Genomic DNA, 24,696 nt, shown 5'->3' with positions numbered 1-24,696 from the left:
CTAATGTGTAGTCAAGTCAACCAATGTGTTGTTGAGCGACTGCTAGTTTCAAAATGTGTACTGAAGTCAACAAATGTGTTGTCACGCTCAAACTGTAACACACATGCATGTCATTATGTGTTGTCAATTATGACAATGATGTATGCTGTACGCGTAAATGATTTTTGTTGGACCAACAATTTCCTTGCTTAACCAAACGAGTAGTTGATAATATTAATTGGTTAGTGACGGGTTACAACGAATTATATCGCATAATGAATAAAAATAAATAAACAATGAATGTTTAGTCTTCATTTAGGTCTACATAATGTGTTTTGAATGACATCAAGCTTGTGTATTCCTGCATTCTACTAATATATGGAATTGCCCATTGCTTTGCCTGAGAATAACAATTGGTTGACCACAACAGCGCTGGGGGCGGCAACGGACAATGGTCTTTCAAATAAACCTGTTGTACATGAACAAACATTATATCATGCGCTGACCGTGCCAAACGAACAAGCGAAGTCATTGCATAATTGTTACACTAACTATATTCAATGTACCTGAACAAAATGATTTCCAAACACGTGACCGACACATATGATGCGGTGGCCAGAAGAGTCAGGTGGTGGTTGACTTCTAAGAGGGAAAAATGTCATGCTTTGTTGTTGGGACAACGATACAAGGATTACGTTATACCGTGAAGCAATCACATATCCCATGTCTGTTATATCCATCCACTTGTCCACACTAACCTGAATGAACCAAACATACACATGTAAGTAATTTAAACATTGTTATTAAAAAAAATTAACCTAAAAACATACCTTTGAAAATCCATCAACAAGTAGGGACAACTTTAATTGTTCAAATCTCTCTGTGCCACCGAAGAGGTTCATGTACTCATGCGACCACCTGCCAAGTTCTTTAAGCAATTCATTACGCACTAACGGCCACGAATCTTCCCCCATACCTAATAAAGCGCCAATGGACCGATATCCACAGTTACCGTCCGCTTTCACATCCACAACGTCACGAATGAAACCTTGAAAGAATGACGCAAATTGATCCAACATCGGGATGATCCTTGTTGGCTGACGCGGTTGAGAACATGATGCACTTCGTTTCACTGGAGAGTTGCTGCTTTGAACAGAATGAAAAGCATCAACATACTCCCAGTAAGACGGATCACGCTTTGTGGATGTTTGACTTCTTTTCATCGGTTTCTTCGGTGCACCTTTAGTGTTCACCTTTGATGGAGGAGGGCACATAGAGTTATGATCAGGGTATGCGATTTCTCGAAGTTTACTCTTCAGATTTACTTTGCCAGCCACATCAAGTTCATCAAACCTTTTAGATATGACCTCTATTTCTTCCTTGATGGTGACTTCCGTCTCACATAACCCTTGGTCTGAAAAGCAAAGTCTCCTCCAAAAAAGATGGACTGACTCCAATGGGATGCTGCTAGCAGTATACCTAGAAAGCTCACATGCACAAGGAAGCCCGTGCGTGCTTCTCATCACACAACCACAAGAAGAGAGATTGTTGCCGAGATAACGTAGACGGTCAATCTCAGAAGCAATCTGATTTAAAGCATCCCTCGAAACCATCCCAAGAAGCCTCTTGTATAAGGTTTTTTTATATACATGGCCAACCACATGCGTACTGGTTTCAAAGGATGCTTTAATTTCGACGTGTTGCAGCGTGATCATGTTGTTCATGGCATCCCAAACACTACATAGGTCTCCAACGCTATTTTGTAGTACTCTTTTGAGAGCCCAATGAGCTGATTCAACCCTACATTTAAAATACACAAGAAACATGAAAATATACAACAATTAAATACCATTTAATATTAATCGTTACTAACAAATAAAATCAGTTGTTAATACCTGTTTGTTGTTGTGTTGCCTAGGTGCATGACCTTATTCGTCCATGCTGTAATAAATTTTTCCTTGTGGGGGATAATCCATGTGTCGTTAACATAGTCAACGAACATCGGCCAAGGCGAACAAGCAACTTGAAACTTCTGATATGACTCATGGAACTCGTATTCGGACGGACAATCAACCAAAGTACCCCAGTTATCCATTACATAGTCCCACGCATTTTTTTTCCCGATTAAAGATTTGCACTTCGCCTTCACATTCTTATCGATATGAAACCTGCACAACAAATTAGTAGACTCGGGAAACACAGTTTTCACTGCATTCATCAGTGCTAGGTCTCTGTCAGTGACAATAACAAGAGGGAGGCGATCGTGTCTTAAAAATAGGCCTCGAAATCGTTCCAAAGCCCATACAATATTATTAACACGCTCAGCCTCCAGATATGCAAACCCAGCAGAGAATGTCATCGCCGTTGGTGTCACTCCAACAAAGTCAAGTAGTGGGAGTCTGTACCTGTTTGTTTTGTAGGTACTGTCTATAAAAAACACCAGATGACATGCATTGCATAACTTTACTGCATCTGGGTGACACCAAAACAGATCACGCACCACAACTTCATCCTTCAATCTATGCCAATGAATGTATTGATCACGTTCGAGAAGCTTCATCAGATGCTGCATTTCGGTATCAACTCCTCTTATTGAAGAACGATATGCACTTCTTGCATTGTAAATTTGCTTTATCGTGGTGTAACTGTCGGCATTGTGTTCCTTCAACGTTAGCAAGATGTTTTTCGGTTTCACCATCGACTTTGTCATATCAGCAATAATTTTCTTTTCTTCCTTAGTCAATCGCCCGGCGTATGGATGTCCAACTAAGGACTTCGCCAATTCATGATTATGAATCCCACAGATCAACTTCACCATCCAACCTTCCCCTCCACGCACTGGTTTCCCACGAAGCCTGAAGGGACAACCACATTTCCTACTCCCGGTGTCTTTTCTAACGAATTCTTTATTTCTACACTTGTACGTACCACTCCTTTCACACCCAATTAACACAAATGAACTTCTTCCTCTGCTACCGGTCTCTGTGTCAGATCTCATAATCACTGCAACAAATCCATTTTCATGGGCAACTGTTCGAGCCCATTGCAAAACATCATCTCGAGTAGCGAATACCTACAACGCAACCCTAACACATTAATTTTCATACAAACCATCAATTCAACCAATGACTCAAATTATCTATGATTACCTGAGATGTATTAAAAGCATTTGAACAATCGACATGTGGTTCATTCACTCCACATTCTTCTTGATTATCATAATCATAATCCATATGAACTTCTTGTGACATCGCAAAGTCATACCTCCATTGATCTTCGTCCATCTTAAGGACATATGCATCATACACAAGTACATTCAAATTATCATATAACCACATCCAAAAATTTACTACACCTTAAATAACAAACATATTAACAGGACATATGCATCATACACGACTATATTAAAATTATCACTATATTCTAAATTTATAACTACATTATTTACTTAAACTAAACTTATCACTATAATAAACAACTAATAAAACATTTTTCTACCATTATACATTTAAGTTACCTAAATCATTTAATATTATACCATTATACCTAATTAAATTATCCACAACATATATAAAACAGAAATACAAAAAATTATAAAACAGATATATATATATATATATATATATATATATATATATATATATATATATATATATATATATATATATATATCATTATAAAACAAAAAAATTATTAAATGAATTTTATTGTTATAAATTTTAATGTCCACAATATATACCATTATACCTAATTAAACAAATAATCCATTATTAAACAAATATATATATATATATAAATTATAAAACATAAATAAAAAAAAATCTAATAATTTAACATTCCGGAAGACGTTCTTCCGGATGTTACTGAGGCCCATTCCGGAAGAAGTGCTTCCGGAACCACTTCTTCCGGAATAGGCCTCAGTAACTTCCGGAAGAACGTCTTCCGGAAGTGTTTTCCGGCAACACTTCATCCGGAAAAGGCGTCAGTGCCTAAAATTTCTTCCGCATACACATTTTTTTTACTACTTTTCTTCCGGAAAAGAAAAAAAATACCCATAAAAGCGTACCTCCGACAAAATAGGAAGAACAGCCACTAACAAAACTTCAAATACCGAACACGGGACCACCGAATCTCTAAATACTTCACGGGACCACCACCAAAATAGCGAAAGCGCAACCGGAAGAAACAAAGCAGAAGAAAGCGAAAGGCAGTAAAAAGAAGCGAAGAAAGCGAAAGCGCAGTAGAAAGAAGCGTTTACGCGTTAATTTAATGAAAATTACACAAGGGCAAAATCGTCATTACATACGCATTAAATATTATTTTATTTTTACTTATTATTATAAAATGAAAATTCTTATTTCGTTACATACGTTCACTAATTATTTAATTATTTATGTATAATAATATTAATTATTTTATAATTTAGTTTATCCATTAAAAGTAAATTATATTATCAAATAATTTATTTTTTAAAAAATGTTCAGTTCCGGAAGAAGGTTCCTTGTGAGTACTTCCGGAATTCCCAAATTCTTTTTCCGGAAGAAGTCTTTTTCCGGAAACTTTCCGGAAAAGCTTGTTCCGAAAAGTTTACGGAAATACTTCTTCCGGAAGAAGAATTATTGAAGGGCAATTTTGCCACTTCACTGTTTGCTGGGTGCCCCAGCAATAATGCTGGGTGCACGTAGCAACTCCCAAATATATGCCACCAAAACGGGTTGAACCAATCAGTACTAAAACAACATTTTGAGAAGTGAAAGCATAAGCCCATTAACATATTGCAAATTACAATGTTGCACTAAAATTGGTTTATATAAGATGTTAGTTATAATTAATACTCCCTTCCGTTTCATTATAATTATAATGTAAGATAAAAAAATTATCACAAAATAATTTTTATTTTAAGTTTTAATGTAACATTAATTTTCTTTTTTCATTTATATCTTTTTATAATAATAATGGTGAATAATAAAATCTATAAATAAATTCATGATAATATAAAATTAATTTTGTAAAATTAATATTCTATTTCCTTTATTTATTTATTTTTTATGGATATAAAATAACTTAGAATGACAATTAGTTTGGAATGGAGGGAATAAATAACTAGATCACAAATAATTTTATCATCAAGCATGTGATTAAAAATTCAATTTGAAGTTTGAACCTATGAAAACAAAAATATTTGTTGTGAATTCCTTAAATAGATTACAATACCTCAAAAGAGTAACCCTTAACTCTTGACCAAGGATACACCATATTCAACCAAAAAATATACGAGTATAGGGTGTAATTTTTTGTGTATAAAATGATATATAATGAGAACTTTGTTAATTTCTTATATTACTAAAAATGATCTAAAATTAATTAAAAAATTTGCATTAAGAAACATATTTTACTGTATTAATATAGAAAAATAACATATCAAGTAGATATAAATTTATTCAATAATAAGAAAAATAAAAAAGGTAAGTAAACGTGCTTATTTTCTAATACAGATATAAATTTAATTTCATTTTATAATTTTTTTGAAGTCAGTAAAATTTTATAGAATAATTAAATTATATAACAAAAGCTAGATAAAAATAAGAAAATTAATTTCACAAAACCATTTTTATAGAGTTCATTAATTTAACATCCTGTGAAAATATTAAAAAAAAAAGTGATTGATTGAAACAATACATTTTAGAATACATATTTAAATCATTAGATGTTAGCAAATTTTATATTAGATATGACTTTCATTTATGTTAAACTTGATATGATATTGAAATATTCCATGCATGGGAGAGATATTTTCTAGTATTTTGAAAGACATGTATATTTAAAATTAAAAATTAAAAAAATAACAATTTAATATTTTCATTATAATTAAATTAGAAGTCATTGGAAATCTGTTTTCTTTTCATATATTAAAAAATAACAATTTAATAATTTGAAGGCCTGGGAGGCAAGACCGCAAGAGAGTTAGATGACACTCGAGAAAGCAACAAGGCTGAATCTGTTGTCCTAGAGTAACAAGAACAATATAATTGGTAAATAAAATATTACTCTTCCTTAGAGAGAAATACTTATTGTATAACAGGAACAAAATTCTATTAAAGAAATAATTTTTGGCCAACATAAATTGAATGAAGACAAAAGTGCTATCTAAAGATTTCAAATCAATAGAATGAGTTAGACTGCTTCAGTGCTTCTTTAAGAATTCCAACAAGAAATAATTAACTCTCATAATATCCGGCTCCACCAACAGCGAAGGACATGCAGCAATGGTTCTTGGAATTACTTTAAACAAAAAAATATATTTGTGCTGGCAATCACATGGAGTTTGGATACATTGGTTTGCAGATTCCACATCAATATAATTCACAATTTCATTTTCCGTAGCTGGAGATTTAAATGTAACCAAATGATGTTAAAAGCTGTGCATGCACAATTGTACAATAATTTTGTTTAAAATGTGGTATATAAGGAATCAAATAAACAATTATTTCAGCATACCAGCACTATAGATTCTGCAGTATGTTCAACTTACCCATTTATAGAATTGCAGCAAAAAGAATATGTATTTTGAAGTTTGTATTCAATATGGTACAAACTTTACACCTTTGCTGATTATTTCATAGCAAATGTTACACAGAATAGAGTATGTGATTCAATGTATGGCTCGGTGAGCCAAGAAGGAGGCAATAAATAGGCCAATGTTAGTATCAGCAAAAATGCACAAAATATAACATTCGGGTCAGCAGATCCTTCGAAAGTGGGAGTAAATAATTTATAAACCACAAGAAATGAAAAGGAATTCCTCAGAAAATTACATCAAGTGCATCCTCTTCTCATTTCTATGGCACCATTGTTGAACATCTAAGCCTTCCCAAATTTCTATTAACCTTATGCACGTTTTCCTTGAGCCAAGCTTACACGCATAGCCCGTCCTTCTAGTTCCTGAAGTGCACAATTTACATAGAAACAATAAGCAAAATAACATTGATCTTTTTATCTTATGCACTAGGTGCATAAGTTACTTAAAAGAATAAGGCATTTAACCTATGAAAATGGAACATAAGATTGAAAAGAAAAGACAAAACTTAGATGTAGTAGTTACTTGTGTTTTTGGTGTTATTTTCCAACCAAAATTATAGATTGTTAGTACAAATGAAAGTTTGAAAAAAAAAAGAAAGGAAAAAAAGAAAAAAAAACTTCAAGTCCCACATCGCACAGGATAAACACTTGAATAGTGTTTCACTCCCTATATATAGAGAGCTCTTTTCTTCTTTTTTCCTTGTTCCAGTTGAGAAGCATTTCCTCAACTTTTCTTTCTCCCTCCCATATTTCAGCCGATGCATTTCCGGCAAACTTCTCCCTCTTTCTTTCTGTCGTTCTAAAATTTTGGTTGCCTTTAAGAATGACTTTCTAAGTCATATTTTTTGTTGTCTTTAAGAGTGACTTTCTAAGTCATATTTTTCTGTTGCCTTTAAGAGTGACTTTCTAAGTCATATTTTTCGGTTGCCTTTAAGAGTAACTTTCTAAGTCATATTTTTCTGTTGCCTTTAAGAGTGACTTTCTAAGTCATATTTTTCGGTTGCCTTTAAGAGTGACTTTTTAAGTCACATTTTCCGGTTGCCTTTTAGAGTGACTTTTCAAGTCATACAAGAGGGTGTAATTCTAGAAAAGGTTCCCTCAGTGCAGTGGGAATCTTATACAGTGATTTGGGCTGTTTTATCCTGGGGACGTCGTGGTTGATAGTCTGCTTGCACAATTTTTGGCCGTGCCACGAAACGTCTTAAAGAAAGCGACATTGTCCGTGACTCAGCCAATAATTTTTTTTCGGTTTGCCATAAACTATTGTTACAACAATTTTAAGACGCTTTCGATTCTGCTATGGCTACCGTAGATATTACTGGCTCGAACAACAATGACCTCAACAAACCTTTTAGGCTTGAAGGATATCATTTCAAACGTTGACAACAAAAGATGATGTTTTATTTAACTATGAGAAAAGTTGCCTATGTTTTGAACACTGATATTCCGGTGGTACTTGAGGATGCTGAGAAGGAAGTGAAGGATAAAATGACTATGGAATTAGCTCTCTGGAATGAAAATGATTACCTATGCAAGAATTTCATTCTGAATGGGTTAGCTGATGATCTCTATGATTATTATAGCCCATATAAGTCTGCCAAATTAGTTTGGCTGGCTTTGGAAAAGAAGTTTGATACTGAGGAAGCTGGGACTAAAAAGTATGTTGTTAGCCGCTACCTCAAGTATCAAATGACTGATGATAAATCAATAGAGTCTCAATCCCATGAGATACAGAAAATTGCTCATGATATCATATCAGAGGGTATGACATTGGATGAGCAATTTCAGGTTGCTGTCATCATAGACAAATTGCCTCCTGGCTGGAAGGATTTCAAAAACCTTCTCAGACACAAGACCAAAGAATTCTCTTTGGAGTCTCTGATCACACGTCTGCGTATTGAGGAAGAGGCACGCAGACAAGATCAAAAAGATGAAGTGTTGGTTGTGTCTCACAACAACACTAAAAGGAAGAACACAGGTGCAGTTCTGAAGCCTATTGGCAAAAACTTTAAGAATCAGAACCGCAATGTGAGCAATACCTCCAACCGCAACAAGAACCCCCCAAGGGTCCAACATGCTAGACAACATCCACCTGCCAAGAATAATCCCGGTGAGCCATTCCTCTGCTACAATTGTGGCAAACCGGGACATATGGCACGTAAATGCAGAAATCCTTCAATGACAGGAACTCCCCAGGCTAACATGACTCAAGAGTCATACATAGCTGTGATAACAGAAATCAATATGATTGGAGGATCAGATGGATGGTGGGTAGACACTGGCGCCTCCCGCCATGTCTGCTATGATCGTGCTATGTTTAAAGCATACACGAATGTTGAAAATAAGAAAGTGTTGCTGGGTGATTCCCACACCACTACTGTTGTTGGAACTGGAGATGTTGAACTGAAGTTTACCTCTGGAAAGACTTTGATTCTCAAAGATGTGATGCATACTCCAGAGATGAGAAAGAATCTGGTTTCTGGTTTTCTTTTAAACAAGGTTGGGTTTACTCAGACCATAGGTGCAGATTTATTTACTTTGACCAAGAATGGGGTATTTGTAGGGAAAGGGTACGTCACTGATGGCATGTTCAAATTGAATCTTGATATTAATAAAGTTTCTCCTTCTGCTTACATGCTGTGTGATTTTAATATCTGGCATTCTAGACTTTGTCATATAAATAGTCGTTGCATATCTAATATGAGTAACTTAGGTTTTATTCCAAAGCTATCTTCAAATCACTTTGAAAAATGTGTTTTTTGCAGTCAATCTAAAATAACTAAGAAATCACATAAATCAGTAGTTAAAGAATCTGAGCCATTGGATTTAATACATTCTGATATATGTGAATTTGATGGAACGTTGACCATAAATGGAAAACGATATTTTATCACTTTTATTGATGACTGCTCTGATTATACATATGTATATCTTATGAAAAATAAAAGTGAAGCGCTTGACATGTTTAAGTTATTTGTAACAGAAATTGAAAATCAATTCAATAAGAAAATTAAGAAACTTCGAAGTGATAGAGGCACAGAGTATGATTCCAGTTTGTTTAATGAGTTTTATAATTTGCATGGAATCATACATGAAACGACTGCTCCATATTCACCTAAAATGAACGGTAAAGCTGAAAGAAAGAACAGAACTTTTACAAAATTAGTTGTAGCTACTATGTTGAGTTCTAGTGCAACATCTTTTTGGTGGGACGAAATTTTGTTAACTGTTTGTTATGTGCTAAATAGAATCCCCAAATCAAAAAGCAAGACATCTCCCTATGAGATATTAAAGAAAAGACAACCAAATTTGTCTTATTTGAGAACTTGGGGATGTCTGGCCTATGTAAGGATCCCAGATCCTAAGAGGGTTAAACTTGCAAGTAGAGCCTATGAATGTGTGTTCATTGGTTATGCTATTAATAGCAAAGCGTATAGGTTTTATGACCTAAACGCAAAAGTGATCATAGAGTCAAATGATGCTGATTTTTATGAAAATAAATTTCCTTTTAAATTAAGGGATAGTGGAGGTACTTCATCCAATTATCTTCCTGCTATTAGTAGTGAAAATCTTGCACAACCAAAACCAGATATAGAGCCTCGAAGAGGTAAGAGAGCAAGAATTGCTAAAGATTATGGGCCCGATTATATGGCTTATACATTAGAAGAGGATCCATCAAACCTCCAAGAAGCTTTGTCTTCTTTGGATGCTGACTTGTGGCAAGAAGCCATTAATGATGAGATGGATTCTTTAGAATCTAACAAGACATGGCATTTAGTAGACTTGCCTCCTGGTTGCAAACCAATTGGTTGTAAATGGATCTTGAAAAAGAAACTAAAACCTAATGGTACTGTGGATAAATACAAGGCTCGCCTTGTAGCCAAGGGTTTTAGGCAAAGAGAGAATTTGGATTTCTTCAACACCTTTTCACCAGTCACTTGAATAACATCTATTCGGGTGCTAATATCTCTTGCTTCTATTCACAGTCTAGTGGTACACCAAATGGATGTTAAAACTGCTTTTTTAAATGGTGAATTGGAAGAGGAAATCTATATGGAACAACCTGAAGGGTTTGTGATTCATGGACAAGAAGATAAAGTCTGCAAGTTAGATAAATCTTTGTATGGCCTAAAACAAGCACCTAAGCAGTGGCATGAAAAGTTTGATAACTTAATAGTCTCGAATGGGTTTAAGGTGAATGAAAGTGACAAATGCATTTACTACAAATCTGTAAATAATATTTGCACTATCATATGTGTATATGTCGATGACCTTCTCATATTTGGTTCAAATATTCATGTAGTGAACAATGTGAAATCATTGTTGTGTAACAACTTTGATATGAAAGACCTCGGAGAAGCAAGTGTAATCCTTGGTATTAAGATTACTAGGTCAAAAGAGGGAATTTCTCTGGATCAATCTCACTACATTGAGAAGATCTTAAAGAAATATGACTACTTTGACTGTAAACCTGCTAGTACACCATATGATCCAAGTGTAAAACTGTTTAAGAACACTGGTGAAGGTATACGACAAACTGAGTACGCAAGTATCATTGGCAGCCTTAGGTATGCCACTGATTGTACTAGACCCGACATAGCCTATGTTGTGGGATTATTATGCAGGTTTACTAGTAGACCTAGTATGGAGCACTGACACGCTATTGAAAGGGTAATTAGGTACCTTAAAAGAACCATAAATCTTGGATTACATTATAAAAGGTTTCCCGCTGTACTTGAAGGATACAGCGATGCAGATTGGAACACTCTTTCAGATGATTCCAAAGCAACCAGCGGCTATATATTTAGCATAGTTGGTGGGGCTGTTTCTTGGAAGTCAAAGAAACAGACTATCTTAGCTCAATCCACAATGGAATCTGAGATGATAGCACTAGCAACTGCTAGTGAGGAAGCAAGTTGGCTAAGAAGCTTACTTGCAGAGATTCCTTTATGGGAAAGACCGATACCAGCTGTGTTGATCCATTGTGATAGTACCGTGGCTATTGCAAAAATTGAGAACCGTTATTACAATGGTAAGAAACGACAGATACGTCGTAAGCACAACACTGTTAGAGAATTACTCTCAACAGGAGCTGTTAGAGTGGATCACGTACGCACTGATGATAATTTAGCAGATTCTTTGACGAAAGGATTAGCTAGAGAGAAAGTCCATAACACTTCTAAAAGAATGGGACTATTGCCCTTACTGCGATGATCATTCATGATGGTAACCCGACCTATATGACTGGAGATCCCAAGAATTAGGTTCAATGGGTAATAACAAGTTATGAAGTGATATGAGATGAACATGTTGTTATAAGTGAAAGCAGCATGATTCCTGAAGTAACAAGAGGATGAGTTATGGAAAAAATTCATAATTCTTAATGAGATCTATGCTCTACATTGAGTGGAGCACCTAGGCTACAGGAGTACTCTTGATAGACTCACCTATGTGAATGTTGAAGTGGGGGCCGCTTCATATGAAATTTTGGGCAAAAATTTCTAGAGCGTTCACTATATCGGGATAGACGTGCATGGCCTTTAACGCACGGGCTTTATAGAACACACCTATGAAAAGGTTGTGTGTGGTTTAATGACGGAGATAGAGTTCAAGACTTCGAGTCACTCTAGTAAAATCTGAATCTTACTCACTATGCAAAGGTTCAAGTTGTATGACACCTTTGTTTATGCATAATTTTATGATATCCTCGAAAATCTTCTTTTCAAATTTCAAGTGGGGGATTGTTAGTACAAATGAAAGTTTGAAAAAAAAAGAAAGGAAAAAAAGAAAAAAAAAGCTTCAAGTCCCACATCGCTCAGGATAAACACTTGAATAGTGTTTCACTCCCTATATATAGAAAGCTCTTTTCTTCTTTTTTCCTTGCCCCAGTTGAGAAGTATTTCCTCAACTTTTCTTTCTCCCTCCCATATTTCAGTCGATGCATTTCCGGCAAACTTCTCCCTCTTTCTTTCTGTCGCTCTAAAATTTTGGTTGCCTTTAAGAGTGACTTTCTAAGTCATATTTTTGGTTGCCTTTAAGAGTGACTTTCTAAGTCATATTTTTCTGTTGCCTTTAAGAGTGACTTTCTAAGTCATATTTTTCGGTTGCCTTTAAGAGTGACTTTTTAAGTCACATTTTCCGGTTGCCTTTTAGAGTGACTTTTCAAGTCATACAAGAGGGTGTAATTCTAGAAAAGGTTCCCTCAGTGCAGTGGGAATCTTATACAGTGATCTGGGCTGTTTTATCCTGGGGACGTCGTGGTTGATAGTCTGCTTGCACAATTTTTGGCAGTGCCACGAAACGTCTTAAAGAAAGCGACATTGTCCGTGACTCAGCCAGTAATTTTTTTTCGGTTTGCTATAAACTATTGTTACAACAGAGTTTCATCTCCATGACCTATACTAATCTTTACTTTTATTATGTGGATTACGAGGCAAAATTCCAATTCTAATTGGAAAATAGCACCAAAAATACCTAAAGAACTATATCTAAGGTTTGTCTATCGTTCTCTGTTTACAAACTGCACAACCAGTATAAGAGTGAAGAGATGGGGAGTAAAATATATACCACATCATTCAAGGCTGCAACAGCAGCTTCCATCTCTGCTTGTGTTGAATAGCAAACGAAACCATAGCCACGTGATCTTCCAGTTTCTCCATCATACAAGACCCTTGCTCCAACCACTGTTCCATATTCTTGAAAGGCTTGTGTCAATATCTCATTAGTTACTGACCATGACAGGTTCCCAACAAAAAGCTTGTGTTCAGTTTCAGGGTACAAGGGTTCTTTTGGTTTTGGTTTGCTAGAGAAGTTCACCCTCAAGGTTCTGCCCAGGAACTCCTGACAAGTTCATTTACAAATTTCAGCATGCAAAAAGTTTGAACATAGCTTGTAAGCAAATGCTAGACAAAGGAAAGAGCCATTGATCCTTACTTTTCCATCAAGATTCTCTATAACCGCATTACAATCTTCAATACAACTCATTGTCACAAATGCAAAGCCTCTACTTTTTCCAGAATCCCTGTCGTAAAGAACCTAAATATAGATATAAATAAATAAATCGTTAAATTTACTGAAAATTAGGGAATGTATCATGTCCACAAGATAATCAAATCATAAAATGAAAATTGGATTCCATTTAGTTGCAAGTTTAAAGGATGTATGCTGACAAAGAATTGTTTTATGAAGTGAGAATATGCTACCAAATATGCAAGAAACAATAATTATTAGGTTTTTTTGTTTTCTTTTTCACATCACTCACTAAATAGGTAATGTGGCTAATAGTTTAATTTCTCTTGCTCTTGCAAATATGAAATATCTTATCCATGAACATGAAAAAAACTTCAATACAAAAATACATCCCTAAGCTGCAAATTTAGTTGTATTATTACATGTTTCACTTATCATTATCATTATTATACACATGCAACACATTATAAAGGAGTGTAAATGTGATTAATAGAAGCTCCCAAGAAAGAAGCAATGACCATATTGATGAGGATAAAGAGACTGATGAAACAGTTAATTATGCAGAAACTGGAAATATCCACTAGAGGAAGGAAAATCAAGACAGAAAATCGTGAAGGCTTATCTCAGGAAGTTGAAGCCCCTCTCAGATGTTGAATCACTCTAAAATGTTAGTTATCAATAAAATAATGATAATGCTGAAGCTGCTGACCATGAAAAGGAAAACCGTTTAGTTTACCATTAAAATAAGCTTCAAGTTAAGACATATGATCCCTTATGTATGTTTGGAAGTTAGGTTTTGGAGAGAAAGGGAGGGGAGGACAAATATTTCACTTTTAAACTAAGAGAGTTATATAATACTTAATAAAATAAGCAAAATATTAACAAGTTATGCTAATCTACTATTTTATCGCTTTCATTTTAAAATAAATTATCAAATTAGACAACATCAAAGTCATTTATAATTACTAATAACAAATCCAAAACAAATAAAATAATCAATTGAAGCAAAATCACAACAAGCATTATTTCAGACTCCAGAGTTTTTCAGAAAAATTTCATTGCCGCTCACACATTCCATGAAAACCTTACGACTCATCTCTCCTTAATCAAATTCCTTTCATATCTACTAGTTTAGAATACGTGTTAGCATTATTGAGGCCAAAAACCAGGAGAGCATACACTTATCTGTCTAATCACTAGCTAGTCACACACCCATATCGGAAAAGCCATGTAGTACTATTAAATCACACATTGCAGAAACAATGGAATGCAGCCATAAGTTCATAAGTTAATCAGTGCAGTACAACAACTTGATAGCAAAATGACTCTAAAATTATAGTTTAAATCAAAGAAATTTATAAATCCACTCCTAGTATACTATCTTATAGTTCTCATGCCCCCAATTTCAAGCTACATAATTAGCTCATGCAGATAAAGTTGTAAAATTATAAGAATGAGTAAACAGTTTATGCACTCTTTACACTGTTATTCAATCACAATATGACAAATTTGTTTACTTTTACAATAACTATGTTAAAAATCACACTGATGATGATTTCTGATTGATTGACAATGTAAAATTTTTTACACCGCATAAAAATTAAAGTCTATGAGAATTACATACATACCTCAATTAGTTCTGCGCTACCATAATCCTGAATTAACCCTGCAAGCTTGGCACTATCAACACTATAAGGCAAATTCCCAAAATAAAGCTTGGTGGCAGAGGAATCAGAGTCTTGTTCTGCCACCGCTTCTCCTTCATTCTCCTCCACTTTCTCTTCTTCAACTAAACCAGCACCATCATCATCCACAACAACAACAGCCTCTTCTTGTGCAACAGCAGCAGAAATTCTAGGTCCCCACAACTTGTGCGAATTAATGGACAAAGGTTCCACCAAGTGTGACCCAAACATGCCACGGTTTGAGGGCACTGTTGTTATGAGAGGGTCTATTATGGAGCAGTTCTTGGAGGAACGAAGACATTTGACACTGTTAATAGAAGAAGAAAACAAGGAAGCTATGCCTGCAGCAGCAGTGGCAGCCATGTTGTTGTTGTGATGTAATGCAACTCAAAGTGTTACATTACAAGTGATTTTGATCACTTTAGACATGATGACCATGATGATGATGAGAGAGAAAATGAGGATTGTGGGTGTTATGGTGCTTGTGCTTGCGTGGCATGATTGTGTCCACTGTCTAGTGAAGTAGGAAACGATATGTGAAGATAAGATGAGTTCATGTCGAATACCGTAGGTACAGATTTATTTATATGATGCAATGTGTGTAACCTTGGCTAAAGTATTAGCCTCTCATTTTCTGACTTCAATTTTGACTTGTTTATAATTTTCATTCAAGAGTACTAGTCTCTCATATTCATTTGTCCTTTTTTTTATTCTGGTAATTAATCCTTTAACAATATTCATAAATTGTAAAGAACAAACCTTACCAAAACAAATTATAAAGAACTGGATTTTAAACCGTGCATAGATTTAAATTATATATTTTTATATTTATATTAATATTTATTTAAAAATTATGTATTCATAAATAAATAATTTTTTAAATTATTTAGTAGCATATTAAAAAATAATTATATTAGAAGTGACAAAGATAATTAATTATATTTTAATTGGACAGCGGTTATCTTAAAACATATTAGACATATTAAAAGTTATTATGATTTGTTTTTTATTTTCAAGTAATAATTATGATATAATATCCATGTAAAATGTATAAGTTTTAAAAAAATAATAACCATATAAATTTTATATTTAATTTCATTTAAGTATTTTTTTTATTATTCTGAATATTATGTGTACATATATGGTGTTTGAAAATAATTCTCGCACAAGGACAAGTGTACCTTACACTTCTAGATATCGAACTAAGAGGATAAGTAATGTTTTCAACTAATCAATTTAGTAAATAACGAGACAATTTGAGTTTTATCGAATGAAAAAAGATTGTTTTTTTTTGTATCAATTTACCCATTAGCAAACGAAGAAAGCAAACCGAAGAATTTAGTGAGAAAACAATGATAATGAAAAGCCTAGGATTATGAATCCGCACATACCACTTTTCCCCAATTTAATTTCAATAAACTCCTAATTACATCAATTACCACTTTCCCCTAATTCAATTATTAGCCTTTGATTTTGGTCTAATAATCCTCATTGGCCTAAATCCATATTCAATTGATCATAGATATATTGATTTAGGTCAAGGGATGAAGTTCTCAATTAACAGGGATGATCAACAACCAAGTTACTCTGTTAGAAATTGTCCAACCAATTTTGTCATGCAAGTTAATACAAAATAATCTTTTTCTAGGTCAATTAATCACACACAGATGATCATTGTTATGTAATTAATTAAGTTGTAGACTGATTAGATCAAAATATAAAATAAATAATAAGAAAAGAGATTTAATTGAATAACATTGAGATCTTTATTGAAATCAGAGAAGGTACAGGAGTATGACTACATTATAATCCTAGACCAAAAGGGACTATACACTTATGGTCATGATAAAGCTAGAAATCCTAAGAGAAAACATGAAAACAACAAAAGAGGAAGAAATTTTACATGAAGAGATACTCGTTGTGATCTCCACACTCCTCCACAACCACAAATGCTCCCCCCGCAATGCTATTCTCCCTTGGAAAACTCCAAAAAACATGCTTAGAGGAAAAAAGATAAGGGTTTACCTTTAAAACCCGTTATTTAAAGGCCCAACTTAAGTGATTGGCAATGTTGATTAACAATGGTAGTGGATCCATGGTCATGGATATGGATCCATGGCTATGATCAGAAAGTTGACATTGATCTTTAGAAAGTCACTTTTCTCCCAGTGGTCATGGTTATTTCTCATGATCGTGATTGACATCCATGGTCAAGGATATTTATCCATGGTCTTGAATATGTACACAATGTCAAGAACTCTCTTCAAAGATTCACAATTAATCTTTTTTCACTTAAATTCACTCGGACACCTGTCTAATACAAACTAACATTATTCTATGAGTTTTGTCAAGCAAAATATGCCAAAATGAATGAATATGACATAAAAACTCACATAGAAAACATTATCAAAATTGGGTTTATCAACCTCCCCACACTTAAGCATTGTTTTCCATCAAGCAATTATTCCGATTCTCATCTCAAAATTGAATTTTCTTAAGTCAGATCTCATGTAACAGAACTCCCCTTCCATTGCACACAGAAACAATCCACACACATGAAGTCACAAAGAATAATTCAAGGGATCCATTAGGCTTAACTATTCTTGCAAAATAATCTCAATGAGCTTTAGTTCACGCTTCTCACCATCTCTAAGTGTTACATAATATCATAGTTCAATGGACATTTTCACAATTATGTTAATCAATCAACTCAACTCTAATCAACACTCAAATTTTCCAAATAAGTGAGACAATTCAGATTGTAATAGGATCAGGCTTGTAAGGTAAGGTAACTGCTAAAAGGAATAGGCAACAAAGGGCTTCAATCAATATAGACAACAATTAACTCAAAGGTCAAGGGAACCTTACCTTACAAGCCTACATACACTAAGACCCTTCACTACTAAAAAAAGTTCTTTTTACGATGCACATTCTAAGGCGGTTCCAAGGAACCGATGTAGAATGTACGTTAGTGGCATTTTTGTAATTAACGGCAACGTGACAACGACGGTCTTCGATACCCGTCTTTGTAGCCATGTCGTGATGGCATTTTGGTAATTTGAAGACGTAACTCTATGACGGGTGTCAATAGATAACCATCTTTGTTGATTTTAAAAAAATAAAAAATGTGTTTCAATTTGTTTTTGTCGTAAAATGTTGGTTGTTTTCCCGCATTCTCCATGACGCTGCGCGCGAAGCTCAGAACCTTGAAAGACCTCAAAGTTGACATTCGTTGTGTCGTTGCCTGCCTCGTCGGACCACCATGTCGTAGCCTGCCCCATCGTGGTTGCCTGTGTCGTGGTTGCCTGTTTTGCATTGTGTCGTGCACGCCCCGCTATGCCCTAGGCTGCTCTGCTGTCCAAGGTAGGTGAGGTGTTTATTATTTCTCGCTTTACCCTTGTAGCTAGGTTGATGGAAGTACACGTTTTTTAGTATTAGTTTTGGTTGTTTGCATTGTGTCGTGGTTGTTTTTTTAGTGAACTTGGTTATATGATGAAAACATTTTGTTAAGCTGAAAAAATGTCATACCAATTGATTCCCTGTGTGGTTGATGATATGATTCTATGATTTTGGTTTCCTAGTTCAAAAGTTTTTAAAAAGAAATAAACAGCTTCTATGTTTCTCATACCAGTTGATTTCCTAGTTAAAAAATTATATAGTCTAGTAGGCTTGACTGCGATATCCACTCCTTTTCGTGATCTTAGGCTAGCACTATAGATTGTTGGAGCAGGATCTACATTGGTCACTCTTTGTGTGAAAAATCGTATTCTAATGCCTTTGTTGCTTTCCAAGCCAAATTGCCTTGCGGGGTAGTTATAGCATCGTGACCTCTGTGTATTATGATAGAACAAACTAAAGCTGGTAAATGTGGAACCAATTTCATTTGTAACCATCATGGCATAAGAAATAGATATAACCATAGTCTGCATCATCATAGGCCAAACCAGGGCTCACACTAATTGGTTGTAATTGACCAGAACCATAGACAAATTCTGTCTCTTTTCAATAGTCTCTATCCTCATCATTGTTCCTATGCATGAGTCTTTAGCATTTGTTGCACTGCATGTGCATTGAGACAATCCTATAATTGCTTTATTCTAATTACAAATAAATCTGGATTTTGTTGACTGATTTTCTTAACTGTTTTACTTTCCTTTTTAACAAGGGTCTTTTAGTGGCAAGAAAGGCCTGATGGGTATTCTAGTAATAATGTTAATAATAGTTATCATTCTTGGGTCTTGGCCGTATGTGTTTTTCTTCGAGTCATTCGGTATGCTTAAACTTATGAAGGGTACTACATGATCTATAAACCCAACATGTTGTAACACTTAAGGAACAGAGTGTCACAAACTGTATGTTCCTCATTGACCACAATAGTTTCCAATTCATGTACAATGTCAGTCATATTGAGGGTTGGCCTCTCTTGTTTGAGCAAAGCATCATTTTCAGTGAAATTACTTATGCTCCTTTATTCTACTTCAAATAACAACCTAAGTCCTAAGGATGGCAAGCCATAATTCCACACAATGCATATTTTTCAGAGTCATGCTCCTGCCATTACCAAAATAATACCCCTTTTTCATCCAAGTCAACTCGCCAATGAGAAACATGATTCCAAAAAACAAGAAAAAATGTAAAAATAAAAATGAAAATATTAGGTTGTCTATCCACCCATTTTTTCGATTGTATTGTTGTCAATTGGTTCCTTCACTGTCTAAATCTCATATAAGAATGAAAATACCTGATATTAGAGTCTCCCAGTTTAATCCATCTGACCCTGGATTTCTGAAATAACATGCTTTCTTCCTGTCTAATTCATCTCCAGATTCTTCATAGAGTAATCTTCTTTTATCAGAGCATTGGATCTGCCCCTCAATCATGTTTGTATCAAGCACATCCATTTCACTAACCAACTCTTCAATTTTCGCATCCAAGCCACCAAAAGTCTCCCTACTCCAACATTTAATCTTGATCTTTAATGCCTTCATTTTATCTTTGACAGCGTAAAGTTTCCAACCCTACACATTCATTTGATTCCAACACATTGAAACCATATTTCTGAAATTAAGGTGTTCAAACTAGTAATTGAAAAATGAAATGGCTTAGGACCCCAGTTTTTAATTTCATTTTTCAACATAACATACCAATGGCATAGTGATTTATTTATTTCAAAGAATCAATAAGTTCACTCTTGTTTTTTTCCAAATAATTATGAAATTTTAATAAAATTTGTACCAAAAACCATATTTGAATGCGGATTAATTGATCTTTCAAAGATCAAATATACACTTTTTTAAGTTCTTACTTTTTATCAGCTTTTAAGCTCCTTTTTAACAGTAACCGAATAAAGCAAGGGAATGTTCAAAAGTTCATAAAACAAACCCGAAAATTTAAACAAGGTTAGACTCTGGCACTTTTTATGGACTTGGTATGCAACATCTTTATAAAGGCTTGAATCTTCATTGACAAAAATAAGGGTTCCTGAAAATTCCTTTTAGTTAACTTTTCCATATTCAAAACTTCAAAGCATTGAAAAGAAGATTCAAATTTCAATATACTCAAAGTATCCCTACTCAGTTTGAAAAATTCAATAATCAATATTACATACACAAACATAATAAATTGTGAATTTATTGAAATATTATTAGTTGATTTTCTTCTCAACAACCAGAATTACTTATTTTGTTTTTATTCACTTTAAATAAGTCAATTTTTTAAAAAAATATGTAGCACTTTACTTCCCATTAGTTATTATTAGTTCACCTGAGTCATCTCTAACTAACCATCAAGGACTCAAACTTCTTTTGTTGTTCATAAGCTTCCCTAGATTCATACTCCTCTCTTTCACACGTCCCCAGATCATTAAATTTTTCTTCCACCTTCTTTTGCATCTCATATAGTAATTCGAATATGACTCCAAAGACTACTAAACGCAGTAGTCCAAGTAGAATAATGTCTTTTAGTTACTTCATGTAAGTACATGGTGTGGAAGAAAGTAAATGTTACAAAAAAAACAATTTGATATGGTAACACTCCCAATTAGGATATAAATTATTTATCAAAAATAAAAAAGAAGCAGTAAAAGAAAAAAAATTAACATACATGGAATAAAAATAATGAGAAGGTGACATTATTAGCATACATTTGGAGCTAAATCCCATAACTTTGATTAGTCCTTTTGCCTACAATATTGAACCCATAATATTAAAGATTTTGGTTCACTTTTAGTTGAGTGCTTCATTGTTTTGAGTTTATTATAATGGTTACTCCTCTTGAGTTCATCACGGTATATAAATAGGACAAATAGGATTTAAGGTACCTTTGTCTTTAATTTTACCTTCTGCTAGTATCCAATGACAGATCTAGGATCTTGAGCTACTGGATATAGTTTCTTTTAAAATAAAAATTGTTAGCAATTTTTCTCACACAGATGAAGATAAAGATATAAATGTTGTCACATTTATGTACCATATATTTGTTGTGCTTCACAACAGTGAAATGCTTTTGCTGCCTCTGCCTGCAATTTTATTGATATTTTCAGCCTCTGCTAATGTTTGTGTAGGTGAAGATTGAAGATACTTTTGACAATTTAATTTGTTCGTTGAACGAAGATAATTACCTCCATCTGATTTTAGCTGCCATTACCGCAGTCATCTCTATCATTAATTTTATCTATCTAGGTATGTAACTTAGTCCTTCATATATTTGGATTGTTACTTTGTTGTTCATATATTGCTATTATTGTCCATTTAAAATATGTGCATTTTTAGTGAACCCTAGTTTCCCGTTTGAGATTCCATACCATGATTAATATGGATAGTTTGGATTAGTTGTGGTATGGAATCTTGAATTATCCGTTTGGACAGTTTGGAAACTGTCCTTTTTTACTTCATTCATACTTATAGGTTAAGTATGTTGTGTTAAATTTGATAAAATTTTGGTTTATTGCGTATTTCTTTGTTCTTCGGGTGCATACTTGATTGTGGTCAATTTATTTGACGACTTTCATTTTGTATACTTGGAGACCAATGCAAAGTGCTGCCAAAATTTCGTCAAATTTCGCATAACATACTTAACTTGTACATATGAATGAAGTAAAAAAGGTTGTTCCTGAATGGGATAAGACCTCACCTTCATAAGAAAAAAGTGAGAATATCATGCATACAACATAAAAGAGACCATTTGATACAACAAAAAACATGAATCGAAGTTGGATTCAAGCACCATGCATCAGTGACGAGTATGAAAAGGGGGTTGAAGATTTCTTGCAGTTTGCGCAACAACATGCACCAGTGTTCGGTGGAAATTATTTATGTCCATGTGTTAACTGTGTCAATGGAAGGCATCAGTCATTAGATGACATCAGATCACATCTTATTTGTGACGGCTTCAGTCTGAGTTATACAAATTGGATATGGCACGATGAATTGCCAGATATGTCAACAACCGCCAACACTGAATCACAACATGTCCAAATCAAAGATCGAATGGAAGATATGATACGCGATCTTGGGCAAAAGGGTTTTTTACATGCTCATGCACCCTATTATGAAGAATTACAAATAGATTCAAAGCTCCCATTGTACTTGGGGTGCACAACCTATACTCGGTTATCTGTGGTGCTAGCTTTGGAGAACTTGAAGGCCATATTTGGGTGGAGTGACAAAAGTCTGACAGAGTTGCTTGTGTTATTGAAGAATATGCTACCTAATGAAAACACATTACCCAAAAGTCACTACGATGCAAAGAAGATATTATGTCCTGTGGGTATGGAGTACCAGAAAATTCATGCATGTCGTAATGATTGTATATTGTATGGAAATGAGTTTGCGGAAATGCGGAATTGCCCAACATGTGGGGTATCACGATACAAGGTGAACGACGGGGAAAACAATTATGATGTAGGCACAAACAACAATCATCCAATAAAGGTTTGTTGGTACCTTCTCGTTATACCAAGGTTTAAGCGATTGTTGGCTAGTGCAGACGAATCGTCAAACCATAAATGGCATGCTTTTGGCAGAATAAATGATGGGTTACTCTGACATGCTGCTGATTCTCCACAATGGAAGACCATTGATCACTTGTATCCTGAATTTGGAGTGGAACCAAGAAACCTATGACTTTCTCTTGCTTCTGATGACATGAATCCATTTGGTAACTTGAGCACTAGTCACAGTTCATGGCCTGTTATGCTAATGATTTACAACCTTCCTCCTTGGTTGTGCATGAAGCGCAAATACGTGATGTTGTGTATGATGATAACGGGTCCAAGACAGCCAGGGAACGATATTGATGTGTATTTGACTCCATTGGTTGAAGACTTGCGCAAGTTATGGGTAGATGGGGTTGATGTGTTTGATGCGAGTGTTGGACAGACCTTCAGGTTGCGTGCAATGGTATTTTGCACCATTAATGACTTTCCAGCTTATGGGAATTTGAGCGGCTATAGTGTCAAAGGACACCACGCATGTCCAATTTGTGAGAAAAAGACGAGTTTCATGCAGCTTAAACATTGCAAGAATACAGTATATACAAGGCATTGTAGGTCTTTGAAACATTATCACCCGTATCGGCGATTGAAGAAAGCATTTAATGGAACCCATTAGACTAAAGGTGCCCTAAAACAAGTAGCTAGCCATGAAGTGTATGATCGGGTCAAAGACATGGTAACTGTTTTTGGTAAGACACAAAGGAAGGATCATGCTGAAAAGAATATTTGGAAGAAAAGGTCAGTGTTCTTTAATCTTCCTTATTGGATCAAGCTACATGTTCGACACTACCTCAACGTAATGCATGTTGAGAAGAATGTTTGTGATAGTTTAATTGGCACCCTTCTTAACATCAAAGGCAAGACAAAGGATGGTCTACAAAGTCGACAGGATTTGGTCGACATGGGTATACGACAACAGTTGCATTCGCAAGCACAAGGTCGACAAACTTATTTGCCCCCAGCATGTTACACAATGTCAACTAAGGAGAAAAAACATTTTTGTGGTTGTCTTAAAAATGTAAAAGTCCCACAAGGATACTCTTCCAATATCAAGAGGCTTGTGTCAGTTAATGATTTGAAGTTGGTTGGCTTGAAATCTCATGATTGTCACGTGTTAATGCAACAATTATTGCCAATGGCTGTTCATGGTATATTGCCTGAGAAAGTTAGGGTTGCGATAACCCGATTGTATTTTTTCTTTAATACTATCTCTAGCAAGGTGATTGACCCAAAACAATTGGATGATTTGGAGAATCAGGCAGCCATTATCCTGTGTGAATTAGAAATGTATTTTCCTCCATCATTTTTTGACATCATGGTTCACTTAATTGTTCATCTTGTGCGTGAGATTCGATTGTGTGGGCCCGTGTTTTTACGCTGGATGTATCCTGTTGAACGTTACATGAAGGTCTTGAAAGGATATACAAAAAATCAATATCGCCCAGAGGCTAGCATTGTTGAAAGATACATTGTTGAGGAAGCTATTGAGTT

At 34.7% G+C, this 24,696-nt stretch overlaps 2 protein-coding genes and 1 long non-coding RNA gene across 3 annotated transcripts; 1 reads left to right on the top strand and 2 right to left on the bottom strand.

Moving 5' to 3' along the window:
- Nucleotides 1-348: 348 nt before the first annotated feature.
- Nucleotides 349-608, bottom strand: LOC121172873 (uncharacterized). Its single transcript, XR_005886622.1, has 2 exons — nt 546-608; nt 349-448 (listed from the first exon to the last, which is right to left on the bottom strand). It is a non-coding gene; the product is annotated as an uncharacterized lncRNA (long non-coding RNA).
- A 5,891-nt stretch (nt 609-6,499) lies between these two features.
- On the bottom strand, nt 6,500-15,639 carry LOC100801829 (28 kDa ribonucleoprotein, chloroplastic). Its single transcript, NM_001360415.1, has 4 exons — nt 15,156-15,639; nt 13,492-13,593; nt 13,126-13,398; nt 6,500-6,921 (listed from the first exon to the last, which is right to left on the bottom strand). Exons 1-4 carry the CDS (start codon nt 15,573-15,575, stop codon nt 6,868-6,870), a joined length of 849 nt encoding a protein of 282 aa, NP_001347344.1. The 5' UTR covers nt 15,576-15,639; the 3' UTR covers nt 6,500-6,867.
- Nucleotides 15,640-22,411: 6,772 nt separating this feature from the next.
- LOC112998192 (uncharacterized) lies at nt 22,412-23,257 on the top strand. Its single transcript, XM_026124248.1, has one exon. The coding sequence runs from the start codon at nt 22,412-22,414 to the stop codon at nt 23,255-23,257; it is 846 nt and encodes a 281-aa protein (XP_025980033.1).
- The last annotated feature ends 1,439 nt before the right edge of the window (nt 23,258-24,696 follow it).

This window comes from Glycine max, chromosome 10, assembly GCF_000004515.6.
Source record: "Glycine max cultivar Williams 82 chromosome 10, Glycine_max_v4.0, whole genome shotgun sequence".
NCBI classification, from domain to species: domain Eukaryota; kingdom Viridiplantae; phylum Streptophyta; class Magnoliopsida; order Fabales; family Fabaceae; genus Glycine; species Glycine max.
Note: the sequence above shows the minus strand (reverse complement) of the source record. Positions and strands in the feature narration are given on the sequence as shown.

Coding starts and splice junctions, on each gene's coding strand:
- LOC100801829 (NM_001360415.1), bottom strand. CDS start 15,575: ATGGCTGCCACTGCTGCTGCAGGCATAGCTTCCTTGTTTTCTTCTTCT. Junction 13,594..15,155: donor GTAGCGCAGAACTAATTGAG/GTATGTATGTAA, acceptor ATCTATATTTAG/GTTCTTTACGACAGGGATTC. Junction 6,922..13,125: donor TTGCAGCCTTGAATGATGTG/GTATATATTTTA, acceptor TGTGCACTTCAG/GAACTAGAAGGACGGGCTAT.
- LOC112998192 (XM_026124248.1), top strand. CDS start 22,412: ATGAATCGAAGTTGGATTCAAGCACCATGCATCAGTGACGAGTATGAA.